The 19,316-nt window shown below is 40.9% G+C and overlaps 4 protein-coding genes and 1 pseudogene across 6 annotated transcripts; 3 read left to right on the top strand and 2 right to left on the bottom strand.

The window, feature by feature from the left end:
• Positions 1 to 161: 161 nt before the first annotated feature.
• On the bottom strand, positions 162 to 3,074 carry LOC135642807 (transcription factor ILR3-like). Its single transcript, XM_065159254.1, has 5 exons — positions 2,401 to 3,074; positions 2,023 to 2,091; positions 1,358 to 1,435; positions 1,080 to 1,242; positions 162 to 626 (listed from the first exon to the last, which is right to left on the bottom strand). The coding sequence occupies exons 1-5, from the start codon at positions 2,493 to 2,495 to the stop codon at positions 366 to 368; spliced, it is 666 nt and encodes a 221-aa protein (XP_065015326.1). The 5' UTR covers positions 2,496 to 3,074; the 3' UTR covers positions 162 to 365.
• Positions 3,075 to 4,546: 1,472 nt separating this feature from the next.
• LOC103991351 (leucine-rich repeat extensin-like protein 4) lies at positions 4,547 to 6,638 on the top strand. Its single transcript, XM_018829186.2, has one exon. It carries the CDS (start codon positions 5,060 to 5,062, stop codon positions 6,380 to 6,382), a length of 1,323 nt encoding a protein of 440 aa, XP_018684731.2. The 5' UTR covers positions 4,547 to 5,059; the 3' UTR covers positions 6,383 to 6,638.
• Positions 6,639 to 7,610: 972 nt separating this feature from the next.
• Positions 7,611 to 11,156, bottom strand: LOC135583058 (uncharacterized). Of its 3 annotated transcripts, none has more exons than XM_065159251.1 (4): positions 10,511 to 11,156; positions 8,834 to 8,989; positions 8,311 to 8,660; positions 7,611 to 7,803 (listed from the first exon to the last, which is right to left on the bottom strand). In XM_065159251.1, the coding sequence occupies exons 1-3, from the start codon at positions 11,072 to 11,074 to the stop codon at positions 8,337 to 8,339; spliced, it is 1,044 nt and encodes a 347-aa protein (XP_065015323.1). In that variant the 5' UTR covers positions 11,075 to 11,156; the 3' UTR covers positions 7,611 to 7,803; positions 8,311 to 8,336. The 3 variants fall into 3 exon arrangements, with proteins under 3 accessions (XP_065015323.1, XP_065015324.1, XP_065015325.1); XM_065159252.1 differs by having other exon boundaries at positions 7,611 to 7,795; XM_065159253.1 differs by lacking the exon at positions 7,611 to 7,803 and adding an exon at positions 8,072 to 8,181.
• Positions 11,157 to 11,296: 140 nt separating this feature from the next.
• LOC135642805 (pentatricopeptide repeat-containing protein At1g51965, mitochondrial-like) lies at positions 11,297 to 15,213 on the top strand. Its single transcript, XM_065159249.1, has 3 exons — positions 11,297 to 12,028; positions 12,258 to 13,864; positions 14,765 to 15,213. Exons 1-2 carry the CDS (start codon positions 11,312 to 11,314, stop codon positions 13,461 to 13,463), a joined length of 1,923 nt encoding a protein of 640 aa, XP_065015321.1. The 5' UTR covers positions 11,297 to 11,311; the 3' UTR covers positions 13,464 to 13,864; positions 14,765 to 15,213.
• A 657-nt stretch (positions 15,214 to 15,870) lies between these two features.
• On the top strand, positions 15,871 to 19,301 carry LOC135643529 (ATP-dependent 6-phosphofructokinase 7-like; annotated as a pseudogene).
• The last annotated feature ends 15 nt before the right edge of the window (positions 19,302 to 19,316 follow it).

The raw sequence follows: 19,316 nt of genomic DNA, 5'->3' as shown, positions 1-19,316 counted from the left end.
TAGTACAAAGAACATGCATATTAACATTTAAGAGAGGTAAGTACAATTAACACTTACTTTGGAAGTATATATATGGATTAAACGAGTCATTAACAGCTTGATCAAACTCCACAACGACAGGAATGAGCTGCACTTTCCACCTCAGTTTGCCAAACACCATCTCAAGCTGGTCATAGTCCACGCATCCATTCCATCTTCATAAAATTTTAGTTCTGTTACAATTTACCAAGAACTAAAAACTTGAATGAGACTAAAAAATTCTGACACAGATGATAAATCTGCAATACATTTAGATAAGTTGACATTAACAACCAATGCAAGCTAAATGATGAGTGTTTTTAATGCCAGGATATTGGAAAAAGTTACTAAGCAACAGGCGGCCTTAGCACATGATCCTGAGAAGTATCCAAAGCGGCTGGAGGTATCCATCGCCACATGCCCATTGGCATGTAGTTCGGGTGCGGGATGGTTTTGATGTGAGCTGCAACTGATGCTGAATGAGGAGTTGCGGCAGCTGGTTGAGTCATGAACTGGGGTGTAGTGCTAATGGCTTTGAGCATCTGTTCCGTCCGCTCCTTCTCAGCCTTCAGCCTCATTTTCTCATCCCTTAGCTCCAATTTCTCTGCCTGCAAGGCATGCCAATGAAGCAAGAAACATTAAAAGCTTGTTATCATGGTAATTGTAAACGGTCGATAGAAATATGTTCATCCTAGTTGTTTTTGAAGCTTTGGTTATTGAAAATATATTTTGGAAGCTAACTTGACTGTGTCAATACGATGAATGAGAACTGCCTATATTGTCCATGATTTGTTTGACCATTCTATATCTTGAGCCCATAGTTGTTGCAGTTTGATGGAGGTAGCATAGAGGCTGTAAAGCATGTCCCGGTTGATCTTGATCCGAATACTTGACTAGTGTAATTTAAAGTCATTTTGCAGGTTTTAGATACCATGTTATGGTGATGACTGTAGTTGAAAAAGCAACTGCGATCCTAAATTTTGCATATCTGAACTCGGTTCAACCAGCTAGACATAAAGCAACATAAATAGAGATGAATATGACAATAGTTCACTTGTCACCTTCAGACTCTTTATGGCATCTTTGAATGCTTCATTCGAGTCTTTGAGCTTCTTTGCTTCAAGACGCAAATGGTTCATAAGACGAGTGGCATCACTCAAAATGGCAGATTTGTCTGTCTTGGGAGGCTTTCCAGGATCCATGACCGAGCACAACTCCGTGAACCTGATCATGTAACATCATGAATCAGAGGTGGAGGACAATAATATGCATAACATGATACTCACAAACAGGCTGCTTTTCCAGCATATGGCAACAGTTGCATGGTGGTCGAACATGCCTATCATTGAGTCTATCCCTTCGCAGTTTCTCACGGCAAGCTTTTGTGCCTGGTGCAGCACATGACTCCACACGGTTTCTGCAGAACAACAAAATGAGCAAGTATTCACATCAAATGTCCTAAAAAAGAAAGGAAGAAGTGTTGTTTGAAGAATGAAATTCTCCCAACTTGTTACATCAGAACAAAAGATTGACTTACCAACAACGATCTCGATATCAAAGTTGCAGAAAGTGAATTGATCAAACTTTATTCAGCTTAAGATATTATGTATATTCTTTCACATGCCTTACAACTCATCCAAGATCAAATACTGGGGTGAGACACTGAATAAAAGACATGATATAGACATGAATATTGAGAAGATCATGCAAATATCATAATCATGACAATAAGTGCAAAAGTAAACTGGTGAGGCACTTTTCCTTTACCAGAAGGAACTGCACTTGTCTTCTATATGCTGTTGTTGTACAATATCTTGATCATGAGGAGAAACTATTTTAAGCATAAACAAACAATAGTTCTTCCTAATAGTAGTTTCCTGATGTGACTACCAATCATAAAGAAAATCCCACAATTTTCGGAAAATTTGTGATTCCTTATTCAACTTTACCCTAAATGCAGGTGAAAGATGCGTGTACTCCATAGAAAAGAAAGATACTTCATACCGTTTCTTCCGGGAACCATTGTTTGGGCAGTTGTCCTCCTTGCTCAACACATCAAACCCAAGCATTGCACTGCACATGACACAACAAGAATAAGAAACATCAAACATCAAACATCAAGCTGATGACAATTTTGGGATACATAGATATGCTCTCAAGGAACATTAAGATGCAAGTAAATCATCTTATTCAATTAATTAATTAATCAGATCATGGAGGCCAATATCTAATAGACCAAATTGTTCACAGAACATGATATACATTGTACTGGGGAGATTGCCAATTTGTTGATAACAAGGTAACTCGACAAACAAGTTCAACGCATTTAATCTACAAACCGGACAAGGAAATTAAACTGCAGGACTAAGAAGAAGGAATCACCTCGAAGCTGAGGGGCCGTCGATGATCCGAGCGTCCCAGATGAAATCCGAGGCGAAAAGCCACCCCGCGCAGTCGTTGTTCGGATTGGAGCTCATCTTTCCTCCAAATTCCCACCAAAAAGATCAACCTTTAGGGATTCGACGCCAAGATCGAAGAGCAAATTGGGCAGATGAAGCAGAAGAATCCGCCTCAGGGGAGGGTTTGGTTTGCTTGCTGCTTCCTTCCTCGTCTTCTTTGCAGCGGACGATGTAAAGTATCTCTGAGGCCGGAGATACACATCCTGTTCCCCGTTAAAGAACGGATGATTAGGTTCGTTCGTGATCCCTGGGTGAGGGGGATGGAAGCTGTTCCGGCGGAACAGTTGAACAGGTGGATTAGATTAGTGGTTAATTGAAGGGCTTAAGCATCCCTTGGGTCTCTGGGGAGGCAACCGAGTAGCGATCGTGTCACCTTCTGGTGACGACGAGGAAACACCACCTGCTAATTAACATGAGATAATAGCACAAAATAATGGACATCGCGACTCATGTGGGCTATTATTAAGTAATGGGCATGTGCATGGCATGGCATGGCATCCGCCCACGTAGTCGGAGATGTCAAAGAGTGCAACGAGCTTAATATTAAATGGATGTTGCTTTAATTAATTGAATGGACGTCACGTTCTCCCCCCTTTAATGGGAAGATTATTTATTATTCGGTGTGGCCACATCTCGTTCACTTAGACAAGGATTTTTTGCATTCCTACCCTAAATCAACTCATTATATATATATATATATTCTCAAGAATTACCTACTACCAAGAATACTCCAAGCCACATACCCATTTTTCCTTTGTTTTTCTATAAACTGATCTAATTATAATGTTTTTAGTTAAAAAAACTATGTTATAGTATTTTTTAGTATATTATGTTTCTTTTGTGTTGCTAAAAATAGTGCAACATAATATAAAAATTCTATCATAATACTTTTATGCTATGATACAGTATTTTCTTAGTATTATTGAAAATAATATAATATAATATAAAAATATTATAATTAGACCAATTTACCCTAAGAACCGACCCATAGAGAAAGGAAAGAAAAAAGAATATGTGATTGGCTTATCAAATCAAGACTATTTCAGATATTAAAAAAAAATATACTGTTAGTAAATTTTGAAAATAAATGACACTTTCTTGAAAAAAATAAAAAAAGGGTTTTTCTCAGTAATTCATCTATTGGGATAACATTCCATCAATCATGAGTGTGCCCAACTTGGAGCTTCCTGGAGAGGATGAACTATCAAGTGGCAATAGCATAATATGATGGAGAAATGAGAACAGAAGACTTACAGATGTTGACAAAGACGGGAAGAAAAGCTTTGGATTCTTTTTGAACCTAACGATAGAATCGACGTTGACGTCAACCAAAAAAGACGTTCACACAAATCTTGAGTTCCAAAGTCCACAAGCTAACAGTGATTTCTGCCACAATAGTTAAGACTGCATATAGTGACTTCTGATGCATGCTTGAGCCAACAGGTTTAAATGTTCGTTCCAAAAGCAAAGAAAAAGAACATGAAAGAGAGAAGAGAAGTACCAATTGAATCCCTTAGCATAAGCTACGTGCCTTCATGTGGTTAGAAGCCTCTTTGGAGCAGGACAAGCATTGCAGCCATCAATAATCTGAGGCCTACATAGAAGTTCTTGGATGGGTTGCGATCTAGTAGGACATTTTTCACTTTGAAGCATAAAGATAAAAAGGAATAGAATCATGAGATGCTTTCCATCAATACAGTGGGGAGAACACCAGCAATTTGGATGTGTACACACCAAGGTCCACATGGACCAACCTGGAAGCACAAAAAAGCAATATGAATCAGTCAGTTCCATCTTCTACATCCACTGAGAAACTTAAAAAGAGTTTAATTGGAAAAAACAACACATGCAAATCATACCATCAAACTGAGTTTCTGAACATGTTTTAACTAAAGAACACCGTGAAGCCATGTAACGAGGAATATAGAAAATAGGTTTGCCAAGCTTCTTGGTTAGAAATTGACACCATGGGTGATATAAGAAGACCACTTATCTATTACAATTTCTCTGTGTTCAGTGATTGTCCTGATCTTGCTTCAAAAACAAACCAACAGTCCAAAAAAGCCACAACAGCAAGAAAAAGTAGGATATGTTTAATCAGACATTCTGCCACCTTCCATGTCTCCCCATCATCCATAACCAGTGAGGTGTGCATGCTTAGAAAGTTCTCCACTCGAAGTGTTGTCGGTAAGGAAAGAATAAGACTGGTTGTGCAATCCAGTTATGAGGCACCTTGTTCCTCTAAGAATTATATACATGAGCATGTTTTAAATGGAACAAATAGAAGCTACCACTTTCCAACTTACACTTTGAGTTAATTGGTGGGTTGATTCTCTTTTTTGTGGCCACTCTGCAGAATTTGAAGACTCAGAACTGCATACTTCAAACACATTACCACCAACCAGATCCCAGTCAAGATCATAAATGCTATTTCCCCACACAATTTAATTCTCTCGAACTAACCATTGGAGATGCTGACAATTTTAGCACTTGCAATAAGATGATGCTCAGTGTCAGACAGAAGCACCACAGGTAAGGGAGATAGACGCAGGAGTGCAAGGAGCCCATCAACCGGCACATACATGAGAGAGCAGCTCTCAAATCCACCAAAAGCCCTGAGAGACTCCAATCCTTCCTTTAGTCCGATGCAAAAGACATGGTGGTATCTCCTTCTTGCCTTCTTCCAACTCTTCTCCCTAAAAACCTCAGCATTTAGTATTGGCATTGGTGGTGGTGTTGGAGTCTGGATCAATGGAAGAGGCACCACTACCACCACAGCCAGCACACAAGCACCACCAACCAGTCCCTCAAATCCCACCAGCAGCGTGGAGTACACAGCTCTTCAAGCTTGGAAGTCAGCCATCACAGAGGATCCATCAGGAATCCTAGCCTCCTGGGTTGGTCCGAATGTATGCTCATACAGAGGTGTCTTCTGCTCCGAACCACCTGAGGGCACCTCCTCCTCCTCCTCCTCTGTGGTCGCAGGCATAGATCTCAACCATGCCAGCCTCAAAGGCTCATTGGTGAAGGAGCTCTCTTTCCTCGCATATCTCTCCATCATTCACCTAAACAGCAACCGGTTCTCAGGTACAATTCCAGACTCCTTCAGGGAGCTACAGTACCTCACGGAGCTGGACCTTAGTAACAACCAGTTCTCAGGACCCTTCCCCACCTCCACACTCCGCATCCCAAACCTCATCTACCTTGACCTCAGGTTCAACAGCTTCTCAGGTGAAGTCCCAGATGAGCTCTTTGTGGGAGGTTTGGACGGCATATTCCTCAACAACAACCAGTTCGAAGGCCAGATCCCCATGATCCTCTGGAACTCCCCAGCTTCTGTGATCACCCTGGCCAACAACAACTTCTCTGGATCCATCCCGGCCAGCTTTGGCCACGTGGGACCTGGCATCAGGGAGGTGCTGTTCCTGAACAACGAGCTAACAGGTTGCATTCCGGAAGGGATCGGCTTTCTAAGTGATGTAGAAGTCTTGGATTTGAGCTTCAATTCGTTCACAGGCCATCTCCCAAGCTCCTTGTCATGCCTTTCTGACATTGAGGTCCTTAACATAGCCCACAACCAGTTCTCAGGGGAGCTCCCAGACCTCGTTTGTGACCTCAAGAGTCTCCTAAACCTCACCGTTTCTTACAATTTCTTTTCTGGGTTCAGCCAGGACTGTGACAAGCTGTTCTTCAGAAATGTGGGATTTGATTTCTCTGGGAACTGCATACCTGGGAGGGACATGCAGAGGCCTCCACCTGAGTGCATGGGGATTCCTGGAGGTGGACTTAGCTGCCTCAGGATACCAGCAGCAAAGGCTGTAGCTTGCTCTAGGGCCATGGTTCAGGGAAGTCGGATGCCGGCTATGCCATACACCTCCCCCACTTCATTTCCTTCTCTACCATGAGCTCTACCAGGATTGCGCTGGACCGGACAGTGTGGTGCATGGTGAGTTGACAGGCGAACAGTATGTAATGTTCTCTTAAATCATCTCAAAAAGCAAGCACAAATTATTGCGAACTTTCTAAGTTAGTTGGCTCTAGCATTGTTTTGAGTTGTGAAGATGAGTCATTGCATGCCATGGTTAAGCTACCATGGTTTAATCCTGTAGCACTAAGAGAGATCTATCTGTAACATTAATTCTATACAGTGATCTTAGCTAAGAGATCTCTATGGTTACTGAGGATTACTGATGGCTGGCCCTTGGCTTGATTGCTTTGTATCAAAGAATTGTCTGTATGCACTAAAGTTTCTGAGTCAACTTTGGCCCTCCATTATAATCAAAATCAGAATACTAAAAATCCACTCCAAGAACTAAACTATGGCTGTGTATATACCTATAGCATGGGTGTGTTGATCTGTTGTCTGTAAAAGTCTCCAAATCTGAAAGTTGAACATAAATCAAAGTCAAACTGGATTAGCCGGAGAACTAAGTCCCCAATTTGCTTATTTTTGTTGACTCTGAGAAGCGAGTATAAAGCTTCCTAATAGTTGAGAGTAAATTCATTGTCAGGCCAAAATCTTAGTGCTACTAAGCACGACCTCATAAGGTGGAATTCTTGTTTGCATTTACAAAGCTTACTAATATTTAGAGTAAGGTAGTTTTATTCTGCGGATTGCAATGGTTGTTTGATCCATTCGAGCCCCCTATAAAGTCTTTTAGCATTGTCACAACGACGATAAGATGCTACTGGAAACCCTGGCTTCAAGAAGAAGACAAACGAAGCAATGGTACCTCAAATGAGCATCGGCGACCCAGGCGTCCTTCCGGCCAGCGAATGTAGCTCGCGTACTCCTTCGCGAATCCACAGCAGCGGGGCGGCGGCCGTCCTCCAGAACCCGGCGCCGTTGGTCTCCGCTGGAAGAAGAGGAGGAGAAAGGGGGGTTTCGGAATCGGATTCGAAGCTCTGTTGGAAGATTCACAGGGGTGCGGCATCACCGTAATTATTGGTAATAGGTGCGGGTGATTGACCGAGATGCAATCAGGGACGGCCACGATATCAAGCATAAGTGGGCCCCGCCCACACAGAACCAAACTGATTGAGTACCGGACGGGTAGATCACGTTATTCTATGTAGGATTGATTCGACCCGATCTCTCAGAAAGCAGATGATATGTCAAATGACAAGAAAACATTCATCAAAATGCACCATCATTCTTATACCATTAAAAGAAAAGATGTGAAAGCAGAAAGAGCAATGTTACAATAAGTTACTGAGCCAATTAACAATGTTTGTGGCTGGGAATGACAACAATGGCACATTTGGACAATGATGGGACATTTGGACAACAATGCCTGGGTATGTGTATGTTGTTTTTCCTGCATGACTGACAGAGAAAGTGTAAAGCTATTAATCAAAGCCGAGCATATATTGTTCAAACCAGTGAGATGTCAAGCACAATAGGCAATATGAGGTTGCACAAATACTAATGTTGCCAAAAAGTTTTTGACAGTTTTTTCCCTACTAATGATGCTGCAAAGTTCATTATGCACAAAGCGAAGGAATGCAAAATGGTGGAGACAAAAAGCACATATCTGATTCATGTTGGTAAATATCTATTCAAATCCTGTATTAAATGTAGTGCCTGCAGAATATAGTAATGAAGTTCCAACGTGTGCATTCTTTGACACCAATGACTTGAAAGGTGCATGTTCTTTGACAACACAATGTTCCAAACTTTTGGAGAGAATGCAAAAGGATGATCCTAAGTATTTAACATGATACAAATAAGGCATTATTAGTTTACAGACGAGTAGTAATTCAATTTTGAAAAGCAACTTCTAAAGCTTTGGAAAAAAAAAAGTCCAAATATCAATTTGGTAGTGAATGGTACCTTAGGAGAACATTCTTTAAATTCTGCTACTCTCCGCAGATACTTTTCTCTCTCCAAATTGCTTGAACTTCATCAGTGCGGAACCTCTGAGTAAATGTTGATTCCTCCAATGGCGTGGTCATGCCATGTGCAAACGCAAGGAGACCAGTGTATGCTATCATTGCTCCATTGTCGACACAGTATCTATCGTCAGTTGCAAACAGTTTGCCTCCCCTCTCTGAGCACATTATCCTCATCATCTCTTGCAAGCGTTCATTGCATCCTACACCACCAACAATTAGGACATCCTTCGTATCACAATGTGCCATTGCACGTTCAGTGATCTCCACAAGCATAGCAAAGAGCGTTTCCTGGGAGCAATCAGTCATTTGTTATGCTTAGCTTCAAAATAAACTAAGTTGAAATTATTTACTGTTCCAAATATTCCGCCATGATTACTTCTTTTTTTAACCACAAATTCATGACCATAATTTTTGTTTCCAGGAGGCAATAAATGGATATAGATTTATAGGATGAAATATACCTGCAAGGAGTAACAGAGATCTGCTGGTGTGCATTCATTGTTTTTAAGCTTCTCAACTGCAGTCGCTTCAATATAGCTTAATATGCCACTAAATGAAACATCCATACCCTTGACAACATAGGGAAGATCTATGAACTTCTCTCCTTTCTTTGCAAGCTGAATTCAAGAATCACGAGAATCAAATGAGTTAAAGAACACGTGTTTCCGATAAAGAAGTTAAACATCAGAAATAATACGACAAAATAAGTATTAGGCACCATGGTATCGAAGTACACCATACTACATGATCCATATCTTAGTAAGGTGGAATTTCATCTCATAATAATGCCAAAAACATGGTTTGGAATGGAAAATTGGAACTCGTTTCAGATGCCGTTCATACTGCTAACCTAGATGGTATTTCCTGAATAAAAACATGTCAAGTAGGGAAGAGAATGTGAATCATCAGGTCTAGAAAGAAAATATACAAAGATGTTGATAAGTTACTACATATGCAGGTAGCCCACACATTATAGCAACCTCAAGGTACAGTGAAACCACTGTATTGCCAAACACTATTGGACCCAACATTTTAAAACCACCAAGTCAACAAGTCTAATCCACAAGCTGTATGTTCTATTTTTCAAGCACCAGAGGAACCAGATGGTTTTAACCTTCGGAACCATCTAGTTCAACAGTTGCTTTCTCATATAAATCAAAAGAGATGAGAGATTAGATGATGATCAATCAGTCTTCTTCCCACATGAGAACACTGGCTCATGTAATGATATCTTGCATTTACTAGGCCCATAAACTGCACTGGATTACTATATGTTGGCCTCGGCCAACGAGACTAGGGTGCAAAATCACAAACCAGAAATGACTCGGACAATAAAGTTGGTATCTCCACCAGTTTTTGAAATGATATATAATCACTCTATATCATATTTCCATTGCCAACAAAACTTACAAGAAATTTAAGTTAAAGAACAAAATCTTATCTTTTAAGAAAATGGGGAACATCTGTGACAACAAATTCATAATCTCAATTTTTTTCTAAATAATTTGCCAATTTTTATTGTTTTACAGAGGATATTATAACAGTTTTAAGGTTGTTAAATTAGATATTCATCCTACTACTGCTCATCCTTTCACTCCATGATGTGTCACAAAGTGTATCCAACTTTGACAAAGCTTGTGCAAACTCTATCCTGGACATGATATATAAACAATTTGCATCTACATGTCATGTACATGGTTGCCAGAGATAAATAGGTTAGCATCCAGTTCATCTAAAAATCATGGCATATACACTGTATGACAGTTTGGGCAAAAAGGCTCAAAAAGGGATGGTTCTCTGCATGCTTAGTCGAATTGGCTGTATTATTAGTTATCAGAAAGATATTCAATCTTCTAAATTTATCTTATGTAACTACTATCGAACCTCTACTTTTCACACAGAGTCAGTATTTCAAAACTAAATATACAGCGAACAAAAAGGAAAATATGTTATGCAAAAGTAGAACTCAAACTTATCTAATCAGAAACATCTAATCCATAATTACCTAAAGCAAGTAAAAAAGAACCGGTTGTATTATAAGAAATGAGAAAATACTTCAGAAAATTGAGTATCTTTTAAAGATTCTAATTATAGATAAAGGTCTTTTTTAGAAGAAAACCAAGTGAAAAAATTTGAACCTGCTCGATGTTATATCCGGGACTGGGATCATTGGACAGGGTAAGAACCCTAGCAAAACGATCCAGGCAATTACCAACAGCGATGTCAATAGTCTCCCCGAAAATTCGGTACCTTCCCTCGCTGTACGCTATGACTTGAGTGTTCCCTCCACTGACGTAAAGCACGACAGGGTCCTCGGCCCCGGTGACGATCCGGCCCATCTCGATGTGGGCAACGCAGTGGTTGACGGCGACGATGGGCTTCCCCCAGAGCTGGGAGAGGGCGCGGACGGCCACCGCGGAGACCTGAAGGGGGGCGCCCATGCCGGGCCCCTTGGTGTAGCAGAGGCAGTCGACGTCGGCGGGGGTGATGCCGGCGTCGTCGAGGGCGGAGCGGAGGAGGGGGAGGACGTGGCGGAGGTGGTGGTGGGCGGTCTCCCGGGGAAGAAACCCGTGGCCAGGCGGCGTGATGTAGGTGTGGCGAGGGTTGGAGAGGATGGTGCCGTCGAGGGCGACGACCCCCACGCCGATCTTGTTCGCCGACCCCTCAAACCCCACGGCGATCAGCGTCTTATTCTTCGCCATTAATTGCTCTTTTTCTCTCCTTTCCCTCACTGAGGCCGACAGAATCGGAGGCTGAGCTGAGGGTTTTAGGGCACAGTGTATTAGACCAAACCCGTTATATATAGTCCCATCATAACATCGAAATCGATCTAAGACCGTTATAATAACGTCATAACAAAACATCTGGACCGTTGATCTATAATCGACCTCACTCGTGGGACATATAACGTCGCCCAACTACAGAGGTGATACAAACCGATGAAGCGTCTTCCCTTGCTCACCCCGGCCCGCGCCTTCGCCACGACGTACAGCGGCCGGGTCGTCCGAGTCGACTCGTCCGGACGCGCCCTCGCCGTCGAGGTCGACCCACCGGACCTCCCCCGCGACGCTCGAGGCCACGCCCTCCCGCGCCGCGACCTCATCTGCCGCGCCGCCCGCATCCTCCGCTCCACTTCCCCCGCCGCCGCCCCCCTCCTCGACCTTGCCGACTACCTCCAAACCCTAACCCTCACCCTCACCCCCGCCGAGGTCAGCGAGATTCTCAAGTGCATCCGGAACCCCGATCGCGCCCTCGAGTTCTTCCGCTTCGCCGCCTCACTCCCCGGGTTCCACCATGATTGCTTCACCTACAACCGGATCCTCTCCATCCTCGCCAGGTCGGGCGCTGTTGATGGAGACACTGTCCGCTGGATCGTGGACGAGATGGAGCGTGATGGAGTGAACGGAAGCATATCCACCATCAACATCTTGATCGGGATACTGGGGGGTGGAGAGCTGGACCGGTGCTTGGAACTCGTTAAGAAGTGGGGATTGAAGTTTAACGGGTACACCTACAAGTGCTTGATGCAGGCGTACTTGAGATACCGGGTTGTGGACCGGGCGTTTAGGGTTTTTGAGGAGATGAAGAGGAAAGGATATAAATTGGATATCTTTGCCTATAATATGCTAGTGGATGCGCTAGCCAAAGCTGAAAAGGTGCGACTACTATATTCTTAATGTTCGGCATTACATTGTTGGTTTTTATTCTTCTTTCTCAAATTGTAGCTTAGTTTTCAAAAAGTTAGAAGTATTGTAAGGTTAAACTAATTAATTTCTGATTGTTTGATAGGTAATATAGCATACAGGCAATAATGGTAATCACAAGATAACTCTAATGACATATTCCTTTCGCTTCTGTTTTGTCTGATTTGAGTCACTTTAACAGGTTGAACAGGCTTACAAGGTTTTTGCAGATATGAAACGTAGGCACTGTGAACCAGATGCATATACTTACACAATTTTAATCAGAATGTCTGGAAAGATAGGGAAAACAGATGAATTCCTCTCTTTTTTTGAAGAAATGATAAGAAAAGGATGTGCTCTTAACTTAATTTCTTATAATACTATGATTCAAGCACTTGCTAAGAATCGAATGGTAGATAAAGCTATCTTTATTTTTTCCAAAATGGTTGAGAATGATTGCCAACCCAATGAATTCACATATAGTGTCTTGATAGATGGTTTAGCAGCAGAAGGACAACTTGATAGGCTGGATCAGGTTGTGGAAGTCTCTAATAAGTACATGAATAAGTCAATTTATGCTTACTTGGTGAAGACACTGAGTAAGTTAGGCCATGTAAGTGAGGCCCATCGCATGTTTTGTAGCATGTGGAGTTTCCATGACAAAGGGGACAGGGATGCTTATTTGTCCATGCTTGAAACTCTTTGTAGTGCAGGGAAGACATCAGAAGCTATGGAATTACTGAATAAAATACATGAAAAAGGGATAACCACTGATACTGTCATGTATAACATGGTTTTTTCAGCTCTTGGTAAGCTTAAGCAAGTACCCTATATTTACACCCTTTACGAGCAGATGAAGGCAGAAGGCCATTTTCCTGACATATTTACTTATAATATTCTCATCTCAAGCTTCGGCAAAGTTGGTCTGATTGATAAGGCTTTTGAAATTTTTGAAGAAATGGAGAGTACCGATTGTAAACCTGATGTAGTCACCTACAATTCTTTAATAAATTGTCTTGGGAAAAATGGAGACCTAGATGAAGCTCACATGCGTTTCATGGAGATGCAGGAGAAAGGATTGAACCCTGATGTTGTTACTTATAGTACTCTCATTGAATGTTTTGGGAAATCCAATAAAGTTGAGATGGCTTGTAGGTTGTTTGATGAGATGCTTGCTCAAGGATGCTTCCCTAACATTGTAACATACAACATTTTGCTTGATTGTCTGGAGAGGTGTGGGAACACAGCTGAAGCATTTAAGCTGTATGCTACTATGAAGCAACGTGGGCTGACGCCAGATTCAATAACTTATACAATACTTGCACGATTAGAGAGTGGATCCCAAAAAGCAGTAAGAGTTCGCAAACAGAGTCGTATTACAGGATGGGTTGTTAGCCCGTTAAGGTAATGAAGGCAGGTGACAAGTAAGCAATATGTTGTGGATTGTTTGCACCAAATTAGGCATTTGTTTGCTAGTCAAACAATTTGTTATATTAATGTTTCAAGTACCAGTATCAAGATGGATACACCTGGCAACAGTTTTGGGTCTCATTATGTTGGATAAGTCACACAGTCGTGTGTGGGATTTCGATTTTGATATAGTGCTGGTGGAGGATCACACCTAAAAGATGTTTGATAGTCATGTCGGCCTTCTTTTGTCATGCTGAGTACTAGTTAAAGAAAACCCTTGAGTTACGGCTTATTTCACAAAAGAAATGGTTCTTGTCATGGTTTTTGTACAATGACAAATCTAGGGAGTAAAGCATGGAAGATTGACATTCAAGGACTCTGCATGCTCGGTACCTCTAGGTAAAATTTATGTTTATTATATTTGAAATTTATAAAAAGTTCAATCATGATTATGCTTTTTGCAAAATATAATATTCTTGTAACGATTGACATCTTAAGCTTGTTCCGGTCTCTACAGTTATTATTTAGGTTTATATGTGAAATTTTCAACCAATCAGATAGGCTGTCCAATCCATTATTTATGAAATCATGGTTTTTAAATTAACAACTACATAATCTGGACTTATATATGTAATTAGTTGTACAGCTTAGTTAACTGATAACTCTGTCCTTATCTGTAAAATGCTCTAAACGTAGTTTGGTTGTTTGGTTGCTTTTCAGTTAAACTATAAAGGGTCTTTCTTCTTTCCATAATGATCGATTTGGGAACATTCATGGTAGAGTTCCTTTTTCAAACATATGGATAAAGGTGACCCTGTTTAGCATTTCATATTTGATTGTTAGATGCCCAATTTACATTGATACTGAGATAACCAGTATATTATTTAACCATTTCTATCGGTTCCTTCCGGCTATCAAATTCTCGAGATAACACAAGAAGTCATAAGATCCCAACTATTTGAGCTTGGCTGCATGGAATTTTTCCCACCATTGACTTTTGTTGAAGACATTGCCACTAATCAAAAAAAGATTATATGCATGCATAGAATTTCTGATATATGAACACCATAAGCTTTTTGTATATGTAGACAACTTCAAAGATCAAAATTAAATTTCATGCTCTGGTTGCAAGTTAAGACTGCACCGACCTATTTTGTTCCAGCACATCCATCTAATTCATAAAGAAAATGGGTACTTCAGCAGGAACTATGGCTATCAATTTCCAAGTCTTTTTACCTCTAAATTCTTGTTACTACTAGCTGGATCAGTTGAGAATATAATAATCTGCTGGTCTTGCAGCATGCATATGAACAGGAAAAACACAAGGTCATTCACACAGTAGCTATCAGTATTCATGGATGTTCTTCTCCGTAAGCTAAGTAAAAGCTACAGAAACATGGTTTAACAGATCCTTGTTTGAGGCACAGACTTTCAACCAAATTGGCCATGTAATATCTTAAATGGGTGAGGGAGCTTCCGAGGTAACAATGCTGAGAGTCATGCTCCAATTCGTTTTTGACCTGCATATCTGTAAGTTCAATGGAAACATCATCTCATTATTCCATTGCCCTGGCTGAATTTTTGCCCTTTCAGGTTTGATTATCCTGTTTTGTAATTAGCCTATTTGGTTCTTCCTATTCGAACATTAATAATTTGTAAATAAATCGTGATTCCTGTTCTGAACTTTTGTTGTCAAACACCAGGGATGATCTTGAATTATAAAACTTGGTGGTGCAGCTTTTATCTTAGTTTGTGCTAATGTACTTTCCCACCCAGTGCAGGACCATCTTCCTGAGCAATCTAAATCTCTTTCTTTTCTTTCCTCCTCTTCTCTGCTCTCTCTCTCTCTCTCTCTCTCTCCAAAGAGAACATATATTTTGAAGAGAAGAAGACTTTGACATGATTTCTTAACCCAGGAGTTGCTATCATGAACTTATAAGGAATTTTTAGGATCTGATAATTTTCTTTCCTTTGCTATCGTAATTAGATTCGTTAATTTCTGTGCCTTTACTGTTGCTTTCACGATATAATTATTTAGGATTTCCAGAGGCAGGAATCTGATTATTTCCTTTCCTATCCTCTTGTATGATTCATTGAATCCTGTATTCTTTCTTTAGTTTTCTACATCAATAAGATTCTAACAGGAATATTAAAGTATATATATATATATATATATATATATATATATATATATATATATATATATATATATATATGTTTAATTCTTTCTTCCTTTTACGAGATAATAATATACTAAAAACCTGAAGTAAATGATTTTTCTTGAGATATTAGAAATACTAAAACAAAAAACATATATTTCAAAAATTAGCATCCAATAACAATATCTTTTAAAAAAAATCAAATTTAAAATAAATCCAGACACATCTTTTCGCGTCCCATCCAATATATATAATATTGGATATCAGAAAAAAAAAATCATAGTTAAAGTTTTTAGATAAAATTTAGAACATTTTGCTACATTGACACTTTTATATCTTATCTTTTTAGGATGAACAATGAAACTATCCTAGAAGAAGCACTAATACAAATATATGCATATTTGTAAAAAGGAAAAAAAACGTAGTAATACTATTTACTTAAGACACAACCTGAGAGTGGCATTACACGTAATTAAAAGAAAACGGCAAGGTTAGTTTCGACAGTCAAGAACGACTCACTCCATCGTGGTAGTTATTTGCCGTTCTCATTTCCCACTTCTCGTGGTACGACGAACCCAAAGAGATCAAGAAACGAAGGGGAGAGGGAGAAAGCAAGCAAGAAAGGTAATCGATCTCCCCTTCCTCCTCCTTTTCCTATATATGCCGTGCCTCCGTAAACCCTTCGCCGAGTTCGAGCCTTTCTCCTGTCCTCGATCGCTTTCCCGGTTCTTCTTCCTCCTCGTTTGATCGCATTTCCTGTTTTTCTGTTATTTCGATGGGATCGTTGCCTGATGCTCCCATAGCGAAGAAGATCTCGGTGGAATCGAGCGGCGGCGGCCTCCCGGACTCGGCCTCTCATTGCTTCCTTCTGCTCGTTTTCGTCGGTCAAGGTCCTTCCCAGGAACAGGGGCGGGGACGGTGACGGATGGGTTCGGAGGGGAAGACAACGCCCAAGATCGTCCGTGGGGAAGGGGGCTACGTTCTCGAGGATGTCTCCCACCTCATCGACTACTTGCCCGATCTGCCCGTGAGTTCCCTCTCGCGTGGTTTTCTTGATCCTTTCTTCTTTCTTTTGGGGTTTGGGGTGGGAGCGAATCTGGTGAAACGGAGGGTCCTTTCTTGATCTGTTGGATTCTAACGCTTTGTTTCTTGGCGGGTTCTTGAATGGTTCGATTGGTGTTTGAAGTGGAAGATGTCAATTGGAAATTGCTTTTAGGTCTTCTTTTTTCAGTATTTGATGTGCGTTTGAGATGAGGAACATTCTTTTTTTTCAAGAAATCATGAATGTTTTCGTTCTTTTATCGGCTTCAGAAGTAATATCTATTTGTTTCTGGCAGACCTATCCAAATCCGCTGCAAGATAATCCAAGCCTACTCGGTTGTCAAGTAATCTTTACCCCTTCCTCAGTCTCTCTGTTCTGGACATTCTTGATTCACCAAACTCATCTTTTTGGTAATTGCAGCCAGTATTTTGTGGATGTGAATGATACCGTGGCACAGAAGGTGAGTATTTTGCTTCCAGAAATTGAAATTGCACATGTGAGTCTGTGACACTAAAACTCTGTTGCTAAAAGATCATTTGGTTCTTGGAATTTATTTGCGTAAAGTTCCTTTTTCTTTTGCTTGGTACAGATTGTTGTTCATAAGAGTAGCCCAAGAGGGATGCTTTTCCGACGTGCAGGGCCACACCAAAGAGTAGTTCCTCTGCACCATCTTCTGTTGTAGCAACTGTCAAATTAGAGAGATCATCTTAATTGATCCCTTGGGTGTTCTTGAATATTTTTGTCAGGTGTACTTCGAGTCGGATGAGGTGCATGCTTGCATTGTAACATGTGGAGGCTTGTGCCCTGGGCTTAACACAGCGATCGGAGAAATAGTTTGCGGCTTATATGGCATGTATGTTGTTCGCAAAGTCCTTGGTATAGAGGTCAGTTCTGCAATGTGAATTATGACATGTATGGTGTTCACAAAGTCCTTGGTATAGAGGTCAGTTTTGCAATGTGAATTCTGCTCCCTCAATAGCTTATATAACTCATGGATCTCTTTTCCTTTTAATAAGGCATAAATCATCTATTGACCCTTTTTCTTTTAAAGGAATTTGATCTTGACACCTTGCTATTAATAGTCAAGTTCTTTACCTATTAAACTAGCTTATATCTTCATCATGAACTTGAAACCTTACACTGTTTTAAGTTAATAATTCTTGAAATTTGACTGCACATTGGTATGACTGGATTTTGGATGAGTTTCCTAGGTGACTGGAATAAAGTGGTTCATCGGTTGATGATACTTTAGGCTAAATATCACTTTCTATTTGTTTCATGCATTCTCTCATTACTCATAACTCATTGCATAGGTATCATTTAATTGATGTTTCGGTCATTCTGTTTAGGTGGCTATAGAGGCTTCTATTCCTCTAACACCACTAATTTGACACAAAAGAGTGTCAATGACATTCACAAAAGGGGAGGTACGATCCTTTGCACATCAAGAGGTGGTCAGGACACTTTGAAGATAGTCGACAGTATTGAGGACCACAGCAAGAGGTGGTCAGGACTGTTGCTTAATCCTTGGGATTGGCATTTCATTCCTCCAAAAAACAAAAAAAGGTGCGTTAATTGATCTATCATGTTTGCTCAGGATTGTTGCTTAATCCCAGAGTCGCCTTTTTCCATTTGGAGGGGAAGGGTGAGCTGCTGGAGTTCATCGAGAAGCGGCTCAAAGAGAACGGTCACATGGTCATTGTTGTTGCTGAGGGCGCAGGCCAAGATCTGACTGTCGAAAGCATGCGATCCGTCGACCATCAAGATGCTTCCGGTAATAAGCTACTCCTCGATGTTGGCCTGTGGCTGTCACAGAAGATAAAGGTGAGTCTTTTTCTTATTCTGACTTGATATATCATTTATAGCAGCACTAAACAGTTGATATATGGCATGTAATTGATACAGACAGCTCTACTCACTCAATCTTTTCCAAGTACTACTACTACTACTACTACTACTACTACTGCAGGACCACTTTACAAGAAACAGGAAAATGCACATAAATCTTAAATACATAGGTCTGTTGCAGACTTGTCCAAGTCTTTCCCTTCCCTGGTTGTATAATTTCTTATGCTTTGTCGCAGATCCTACGTACATGATCCGTGCAATTCCAAGAAATGCATCCGACAATATCTACTGCACTTTGCTGGCACACAGCGTCATACATGGTGCCATGGCAGGATACACCGGCTTCACCGTGTGGCCTGTCAATGGAAGACATGCTTACCCTTTCATGTTACTACATTTTAATCAGTGCAGTATGCTGTTGGTCTCACGTGATTAGACAAATGTACGTACGCACGCTTTCCTCCCACTTAATCCGTTGCTGTGCTGCAGAGGATAACGGGGGTGCAGAATAAGGTGGTAGTAACAGACAGGATGTGGGCGCGATTGCTGTCTTCCACGAACCAACCCAGTTTTCTCAGTTCCAAAGATGTGGAGGATGCAAAAAAAAGGAGCCACCGACGCAGCTGTTGGACGAGGAGAACGAGAAGCACCCAAATAAGAAGGCTGCCGCCTGAGATGCGAATTTGTGTTTTGCCTCGGGGACAATTAATTTGGGTGTAATAAGTATCAGTTAGCTGTGGATATTCACAGATCCTAAATAATTTAATCCAAATGCCTTTTTTTTTTGTTTTCTCTATCTTCT

This window comes from Musa acuminata, chromosome BXJ3-7, assembly GCF_036884655.1.
Source record: "Musa acuminata AAA Group cultivar baxijiao chromosome BXJ3-7, Cavendish_Baxijiao_AAA, whole genome shotgun sequence".
NCBI lineage: Eukaryota > Viridiplantae > Streptophyta > Magnoliopsida > Zingiberales > Musaceae > Musa > Musa acuminata.
The sequence above is the reverse complement of the archived record's forward strand: the minus strand, read 5'-3'. Positions and strand labels throughout refer to the sequence as shown.

Excerpts from the sequence above, each read along its gene's own strand:
- LOC135642807 (XM_065159254.1), bottom strand. The coding sequence starts at position 2,495 with ATGAGCTCCAATCCGAACAACGACTGCGCGGGGTGGCTTTTCGCCTCG. Across the intron at positions 2,092-2,400 it reads GACGGCCCCTCAGCTTCGAG|TGCAATGCTTGGGTTTGATG; the intron begins GTGATTCCTTCT and ends TGTCATGTGCAG. Across the intron at positions 1,436-2,022 it reads AATGGTTCCCGGAAGAAACG|AAACCGTGTGGAGTCATGTG; the intron begins GTATGAAGTATC and ends GTTGTTCTGCAG.
- LOC103991351 (XM_018829186.2), top strand. The coding sequence starts at position 5,060 with ATGAGAGAGCAGCTCTCAAATCCACCAAAAGCCCTGAGAGACTCCAAT.
- LOC135583058 (XM_065159251.1), bottom strand. The coding sequence starts at position 11,074 with ATGGCGAAGAATAAGACGCTGATCGCCGTGGGGTTTGAGGGGTCGGCG. Across the intron at positions 8,990-10,510 it reads CCGGATATAACATCGAGCAG|CTTGCAAAGAAAGGAGAGAA; the intron begins GTTCAAATTTTT and ends TCTTGAATTCAG. Across the intron at positions 8,661-8,833 it reads ATCTCTGTTACTCCTTGCAG|GAAACGCTCTTTGCTATGCT; the intron begins GTATATTTCATC and ends GATTGCTCCCAG.
- LOC135642805 (XM_065159249.1), top strand. The coding sequence starts at position 11,312 with ATGAAGCGTCTTCCCTTGCTCACCCCGGCCCGCGCCTTCGCCACGACG. Across the intron at positions 12,029-12,257 it reads CGCTAGCCAAAGCTGAAAAG|GTTGAACAGGCTTACAAGGT; the intron begins GTGCGACTACTA and ends TCACTTTAACAG.